Here is an 8,016-nt window from a genome sequence, read left to right as displayed (position 1 = left end):
GCATCCACACTGCTGCGGGTCGAACACATCGTCATGTTGCGCGTTGAACAAAATCGTCCGGAATCGATTGAACTGCCTGGATTTCCATCGCAAGTGCGGATGCAGGAAGCATTTCCGGATAAAGGCCTTTCTTTCCAGGCGCAGTGCCGGGACTGTTGGCACTAGTGAAGTGCATTTGATGAGAGTCACCGCTGTATTGCATCTTCCGGTCAGAAGCTGGCCTGGTTCTGTTCTGGAGATTATGTGTGTGCTATCCCATATGTGTTTCCGCATCTTTAGAAGAAGTGCATTGAGTTGGACGTCATCATCATCCTCGTCCTCTGCATCCGTTGACATGCCATCAGACTCGGAGAGATCTGGCAGATTCATCTTCTTGGCCACGCCGGAGTAAACCAAATCCGCAATTGCCTCGTGTTCCGCTTCATCAATAAAAGAAGGATAATATTCGGGATTGACGGAGTCGATCATGATGACATGAAGGACCTTCTCCCCCTGGGATTGAAGAATATCTGCCATTTTGACAGCGATCATTCCGCCCATGGACCAGCCTCCAAGCAGATAGGGTCCAACCGGTTGGACTTCACGTTGAATCGCGGTGACATACTGACGCGCAATTTCGTCCAGCGAATTTGGTGTCCGATATGTTCTGGATGAGTAGAGGGGCGACGTAATCCCATACACTGGACGAGATTTCTCTTGGTCATGGTCTTTGGCGTTGAGATTGCCCAGGGCAAAGTATGGAAGGGCAAGTCCAGAGACGGCGTGCACCAAAAACAACGGCGTCAATGGCGAGGCAGTGTTGCCCTGGATGTGTACAATAGTCTCCATGGCCTCGATAAAGTGTATGTCCCTCTAGTCGTCATCAAATAAGGCGCAGCGCAGCAGACATATCGACCCTAGGAGACGGACGGCTACAAAAGGGAAGGGGTTGAAGCATTATCCCCACGTGGACACTTAATGTTTTTGGGATTATCGGAATACGTAAAACCTAGGAACCGAAGGTCCTTGGACCTTTAGGCTATGGGACTGGACCACTGCCCTGTTCCGTCAAGGAACGGTGGTTGTGAGGATGTCGCCACGCTCCGCTCCGGCACGGAACGATGTCCTACAATGGACTGAATACATCATGACGGAGACTTTCCTACACACAAAAGAGCGTGAGTAAAACAGAATTGAGGCTAACGCAAGTCTGGACAGTTATTTCCAACCGTAGATCGAATACATAAACAACTAGATGCCGTGGAACGTTCATAATCATCACCCAGCAGATCTTAATAGCCTCCTGATTCCCGGTGTGCAGTGTACATCGCATATATAGCAGCCAATCATTATTATAGCCATACGCAATGGTGTCACCCATACCTGTTTATACTCTTCTTCTGGTCTCGGTCATCCCTCTTCTGGCCTTGGCGATTCCAGCGGCGCAGGACCCTCAACGAGCCCAAAGTTATGACATGCCATTGACATGGAATCCATATGGATTCTTGTCAGAAATTTCAGTTGGAACTCCACCTCAGAAACTGACCGTCTTTGTCGACTGGACTTGGATCGGGCAGTACATCTTGACAACTTTCTGCCGTGGGAATTCCAGCGCCACATACACATGCCTCTCGAAGCAACAGATATTCTTCAATCAGACTCGCTCATCAACGTTTCAAAACTTAACCTCCCGCTTTTCGGATCTTGAATGGAATCCAAATCATTTCTTCTTTTATAAGGATTTGAACGTCGATGTGGCTTCCGACATCATGACCGTTGGGCCTGGTAGTTCTCGCGTGACGTTACAGGCCGCAGACTTCCAGTTTAACAATACAGATTTAACCATTCCTTTTTCTGGTGTATATGGACTCTCTCCTGTGTTCAAGGGTGATAATGGTACGTATAACTACTGTCTATGGGGTTAATCAAGCTCTGCTAATATGGCATTTTAGGTTCTATACAATCCCCGTTCTATCAAGCTTGGCGCGCCGGTGCTTGGCCAGAACCCCTTGTAGCTTTCCACTACTGCTATGAGGGATCTCCAGACAGAGATAAAAATACGTGTGGTGGCCATGATGGCATACAGACCCTTGGAGGCTATAGGCCTCACTTGATCAAGGGCGACGTGATCTGGTACGACATCATCCACTTCCCGGTAGTCAACGTTATCGATTTCGTCTATAGCCCGGCCGTCTATAATTACTGGACCCTGAACTTGACCCGGTTCAGTCTGGGCGATGAGGATCAACCATTAAACAAGACGACTGGAGCCGGGGCTGTTTTTGACCATGCGAGCTACGGGCGTGGAGCACCTATGTCGGTCAACGCCTACCAGCGACTGATCGACCTCAGCGGTGCGACGCCAATTACCCTCGAGTCTCCGCCGAATAACGGGAACCAGTCGTTCTACCAGATTGATTGCAATCAGACTGAAGAGCTACCACCGCTAAAATATGAATTCTTTGGGTCGGACAAGTTGTGGGAAATCCCACCTTCGAACTACGTCGAGGATCTTGGTGACGGTATATGCGTCTTTAACGTTCGCACGCTGGGAGACGGAGACATGACTATCGGAAACTTTGGAGAGACGTTTTCCAAGGACAAATATGTCCTCTTTGATTTCGAGAATCTGAAGGTGGGCATTGCCGATGTGAACTGGTGAAGGCCAGGCGCCTATCTTGGTGGACTTTGTAAAAAGAGCTACACAGTAGAGTTGGATAGATCGAATATATGCACTTATATATAACATGTTTCACGAGAACTGAGGAGCGTTGTAGCAAATTCCGTGTAGAATCACGACGATACTCCCTGCTAAAGTTTCGTCTTCCTCAAGCCACTCAGTCCATAAGATGACTACAACCACAACATACCTGCATGCGCAACACAACCTCCACCCTGTGCACAACAGATACCACGCAACCACGAATACGATGACATCTCACGTAGAAAGCGGGGTTAAGAGAAAATGCATTACCCCGCAACAGTTTCCATCTCCTTGTCATCTGATAGTAATCGAAACATCTGTGATAGCATATTCCAAATCCAAATACCTAGACAAATATGAAATCATGAAATCCTACCCACCTACTTTTATCTCTTGACGCTGTATAACAACCGATGTGGCTTTCTTGGGGACCACAAAATGCGGTCGGGTTCCCAACCTGGGTTGTTGCCGGAGCGATTTGTTCATTGATTCAGCCATGCGTCTATTGTATGAGGTATGCAGATATGCCATGAACTAGAGAGCTCGATGTACAGACTTTTCTGACCCAGTGCCATGATCGATGTAGATATTTACATGTAAATATACAGTGCATTTTTGGGACTCGAACGCCCGGGCATGGTGGGTTCATTAAGGTTTATTGACAGGGTCTGTTGCATCTATGCATGTATATCTACCGACCTACACGTGGGTACGATGCATGCATAGTACCCAAGTTATGTACTGTACATCATTTACAAGGTTCGTACAATCCATATAGAGATGACTAGCTGCATCATGTACACCTAGTCAAAACTCAATTGTGATCACAAACAAACAAACAGCTGATCCCGGAACAAGATGAGTGTCTTCCCACATATTCTCCCCCATTTTCCAGATTCAGTCAGCCTCTTGACGAATATTCAGATGATAGCACTTTCCTCCTAGATGACGTCTTCTATCAAGGATGAGACCAAACTGCCAAGTCACACACAGTCTCAGTAGGTTACAAGGCTGCAGATTCGGACGTCCACATGGCTTCTTCCGGTGTAACATCACTTGTTGGCTCAGGCATCCGGATGTCTGAGGTCCAGACTCCGGCTGAATGACGAAATCGGGTGAACTTTTCTTCAGCCCTAAGAAGGGAGATCCCCGCGCCACCTGGTCAGTATCTCAATGTAGAACATTGAATCGTGGCCTGATAGGTCCTTATCATTGGAATCAAGAGATAGACGAAGAAGCAGTTCAGATTCCCATGGTGGCTGAGTAACTGACTCAGAGATTACACACATGCAATGAGTCAATTATCCCATTCGCTATGGAACGTTGGGGCGGCACACAGGAAAAACAAAGGTGGATTCCGGACGTTTTGTGGAGATGATTCTTCCGAAATGGGATTGATACATGCTTGCTTACGGAGCCTGGTATTACTTCAAACGTTATGTCAGTCAGTCAATAAATAAACAGTACAGTGCGTACAATTCAACAGTCTATATGCGCTTACCTACCTATTTACTGTACAGCAGACACGGAAAAGTGCCCACATTTCGTCAGCTCCAGCCTCGAGAGACGACCCATGCCCTGACATAGGGCTCAAGTTACACAACCAGACAGCCACATGGCGAGTACAAATGCAGGGTAGGACAGGGGAGGCTGTCCATACCCATTACTAATGTGGGATTCTGTAATATTCGGGCTCTCTGTTTTCCCGTCGGCTGGCTGGACGTCGGGGACGGTTCAACAGGATAATATCTGTCTCGTACCTATTTACCTAAGGTATCTATCTATATACCTGACTCAGAATGTCTTGAACATAAATAGAACAGTGTAATTACAAAGAAAAAAAATAATATACAGTATATGGAGGATGATACAGACAGTAAGAGCAGATAGGTGCACAATACTATGCACAGACATATATAGAAAAAGGCATCTTCCATTTCTGGAATGGAGGCATCCGTCCTTGGATTTGTATGCATACTACTTACAGAAACAGGTAACAAATAAGGTGATATCAATGGCCACAATTGACAAAAGATAAATTTGACAAGGCCGCGATTCGAACGCGGGAATCTTTCGAAACTAGGGATCAGGTAAGGATTACCTACCTAAACCTAGCGCCTTAACCACTCGGCCACCTTGCCTTCTCAATTTGGGGTTGTCAGAGTCAAATCCTCCTGGCCTCCTTCCCGCATTCCATACACATCTATACCTGACTGGAAGCGATATGACTAGTCATTACCAGTAATTACCAAGTACAAATTCTTGAAAGTGCAGTGGTTCCCAAGTGCGCCAGTATACGTTATGCAACTTCATGAAACATACATCCATGACTGCCTGGTACATGGAAGCTTGGTGACTAGGTACAGGGTGTGGAGTACCTAGGCAAGTACTGTACAACTTACATGGTAGTAAGTAGGCAGTACTTAGTCAATGAACTACCCAGAAACCACTAGACCCTCTCTCAAGGGGAAGCACAGAATAGTCTCCATGGCAAGGAGGATATCTTGGCTCCGTCGTGGGGCTTCCGCCATACGGCCGCCTCCGGGCGCCGGCGGAGTTTTATGGCGGAGTGCTCCAGCGGAGCTTTCCAACGGCCACCGAACGACATCCTCCCAGACACGATCATGTTTGCATCTGAGCAGTCTATGTGCTGCGTTTTATACAATCGTATAGTACAATTAATTGCTGGCCGAGAAATCAAGATGAGAGGGAATCCCATTTTTCAGTGTTTGTTCTCATCGTTTTCAGACCGGCCTTGCTTACCAGATCCAGGTTTTGCTCAGAAATGGCTTCCCAGCAGCAACAGTTCGACGCCCGGGTCCTAATTATCGGCGGCGGCATAGGTGGCCTGACCCTAGCGGCCATCTGCAGAAAAATTGGTATCTCTTGCAAGGTCCTAGAGCGCACCAAGGAGCTCACACCCGCGGGGGCCGGAATCTCGCTGGCCCCAAACGCCCTCCGCGTGCTGGACCAACTGGGCGTCTATCGCAGCATCGTCGAAGAAGGCCAACGCCTCAGGAAGATCCAGGTGCACCGCAACCGGACAAAATGGAGCGAGATCGACTTTCAGTGGCTAGAGCAGACGTTTGGCTACCCCGTCTACTCGATCGAACGTCACCTGTTCCATCACCTGCTGCACGCCGCCGCGGGCGGGAGCGACACCGTCCTGCTAGACGCCGATGTGACGGACATAGTCGACGATCCGACACAACCGGGCGTCATGGTCAAGCTTTCTGATGGGCGCTCGCTCGTGGGCGAAGCCGTCGTGGGAGCTGATGGCATTCGTTCTGCGACGCGGAGGATCCTCGCGCGCCAGGCCGGCCTCGAGTCCGTCAACACTATCCGCTTCACGGGCCGCGTGCATATGTCAGGCTATACAGCGCCCCTGACCAACCTGGGACCCGCCGAGATCGGGGTCGGAAACTGGCTGCTCTACGACAATTCGATCCTGACCACATGGCCGTGCAAGGACAACCGGCAGTGGTATATCGGAGTCAAGGTAGGGGCCGATTCCGACGTATTTGTCGTTGTACATCACTTGCAGAGGCTGACGTTGGAATACGATCGTGGCTGCAGGCCGCTGAGCCCCAGCGGGGCCAGCCAGATCGATCAGTCTGGAAAGGGGTCGACCGCGAGACGATTAACTCCGTCTATGGAGATCACTTTCATCCTTTTGCAAAGACGGGGCACTTCCGTGACAGTATGATACAATGTCCTTGACAAAGTCACCGTCTCCTAAACTGAAATTGGTTTACAGTTGTGGATAAGTCGGAACGAGTGATCGCGAGCAATGTCTTCGAGGAGACTGACTTTCCTGCCATGGCATATGGACGTGTAGCTTTGCTGGGCGACGGTACGTACTACTAGTAAAATTAAGCATATAGCATTGCTCTTCACTCTCCGCGGATGATCCAACAACGGGGCCGGAGTACTTCGTCATAAAGGGCAAATGTGAATAGCATAAGGTTGCCTCCAGACGAAGATAATCCTCCGAGCGGCTGCTAGACGGCTTAGCTGGTCATCGTATCACATGCCACCCCCCCCCCCCCGGAAAAAAAGAAACTAATTTTGTTCAAACCTGCTTTATGCATTTCACATTTCCCTTCTCTTTCGGTTCCTGGCTAGCTGGCTGGCTACAGCTAACTCTTCCGTCATTTTCTGTAGCTGCACATTCGATGACTTCGTTCTTTGGCCAGGTAGGTCTAGAGAGCTTCCTACCCCTTTCCAGCTAGCGAGATTCGTAGGACGAAGGAGGTTAACTGACATCAACTCGCAGGGTGCCTGCCAAGCCATCGAAGATGCCACCGAACTGGCCAACGTCCTGCACAGGTACTTCACGAATCAACAAGGCCCTGAACAATCTTCCTCCCTGGGAGACGCCCTGCAAGAGTACCGCACCCTCCGCGAAGGCCGCGCCCGGGACCTGGTCTCGTTCTCGAGCAACTACGCCAAGGTGCACACGGCCCGCCTGCCCTACGGCCTGGGGCCTCTCGTGCGGAAGTTCGTATACGCCTATATGCCGATCTGGGGCTGGCGATGGGCGCTGCGGTGGCTATACGGGCATCAACCCACCGTTGAGGCTGTATGTAGTACTTGATCTACAAAGCCCCTGGTTTAGCATTGTAGTTCCCCTCGACGATGTGACATGATTGGCTAATTGTTGTCGGTAGCTGCGAGGGGCCGAATGACGGTACCTAAATCACCCGATGTTAAGCCGGGGCGGATGATCGACTAGACATATCATAGGTAGTAGATCTGTGAAATAAGTTTAATCGGGGCGATGCCGCGATGATATCCGACGATCGATCTATCACAACAATGTGGTCAGTATTATGTATAAGCCTCTTAGATGTTCTCGTTTCAGATGTATCTAAATATATCATATCATGTCATGTCTTTGATTATCATTATTATTATGTGAGATGCTGCTGTTTCTGTTCCTGAGAAAGCATGTAGGGAGTTTGTCTGAGTCGTCTTATCATATTCAGTATTATTTCGGGTCCGCATCTATATTAGAGTTAGTTAGGGTAATGCCCTAACCTGTTAATACCTAGGGCTGTGTTGCATCTGGAATCCGAATCCTACATCGAGTACTAAGTGCCTACCTACCTAAATCTACAGATATACCCCGTACTTCCGTGGAAAATTCTTCAGAGCCACCCGAAGATACCTAAATAAACTACCTGCTAGGTACTACTCCTACCTACCAGGTACTTTAGATACCTGTCACGACACTTTCCTACCCAGGTATAGGTACTGTCTACTAGTAGCTGCAGGGCATGTCGGATATACCTCTCCGAACACATGTAGAGCGTCATACGTGCCCGGCTAGT

At 49.0% G+C, this 8,016-nt stretch overlaps 3 protein-coding genes and 1 non-coding gene across 4 annotated transcripts; 2 read left to right on the top strand and 2 right to left on the bottom strand.

The window, feature by feature from the left end:
- Positions 1-31: 31 nt before the first annotated feature.
- VTN00DRAFT_1094 (uncharacterized protein) lies at positions 32-828 on the bottom strand (the record flags this gene model as incomplete). Its single annotated transcript, XM_069427163.1, has 2 exons — positions 32-250; positions 301-828. The coding sequence occupies 2 exons, from the start codon at positions 826-828 to the stop codon at positions 32-34; spliced, it is 747 nt and encodes a 248-aa protein (XP_069291796.1).
- Positions 829-1,346: 518 nt separating this feature from the next.
- On the top strand, positions 1,347-2,641 carry VTN00DRAFT_1093 (uncharacterized protein; the record flags this gene model as incomplete). Its single annotated transcript, XM_069427162.1, has 2 exons — positions 1,347-1,875; positions 1,932-2,641. 2 exons carry the CDS (start codon positions 1,347-1,349, stop codon positions 2,639-2,641), a joined length of 1,239 nt encoding a protein of 412 aa, XP_069291795.1.
- A 2,083-nt stretch (positions 2,642-4,724) lies between these two features.
- On the bottom strand, positions 4,725-4,824 carry VTN00DRAFT_t9. Its single transcript has one exon. It is a non-coding gene; the product is annotated as a tRNA-Leu (tRNA).
- Positions 4,825-5,468: 644 nt separating this feature from the next.
- On the top strand, positions 5,469-7,371 carry VTN00DRAFT_1092 (uncharacterized protein; the record flags this gene model as incomplete). Its single annotated transcript, XM_069427161.1, has 5 exons — positions 5,469-6,383; positions 6,452-6,536; positions 6,848-6,879; positions 6,960-7,265; positions 7,354-7,371. 5 exons carry the CDS (start codon positions 5,469-5,471, stop codon positions 7,369-7,371), a joined length of 1,356 nt encoding a protein of 451 aa, XP_069291794.1.
- Between the last annotated feature and the right edge of the window lie 645 nt (positions 7,372-8,016).

Source organism: Thermoascus crustaceus, assembly GCF_041956765.1.
Source record: "Thermoascus crustaceus strain CBS 181.67 unplaced genomic scaffold VTN00scaffold_1, whole genome shotgun sequence".
NCBI classification, from domain to species: Eukaryota; Fungi; Ascomycota; class Eurotiomycetes; order Eurotiales; family Thermoascaceae; genus Thermoascus; species Thermoascus crustaceus.
Note: the sequence above shows the minus strand (reverse complement) of the source record. Positions and strands in the feature narration are given on the sequence as shown.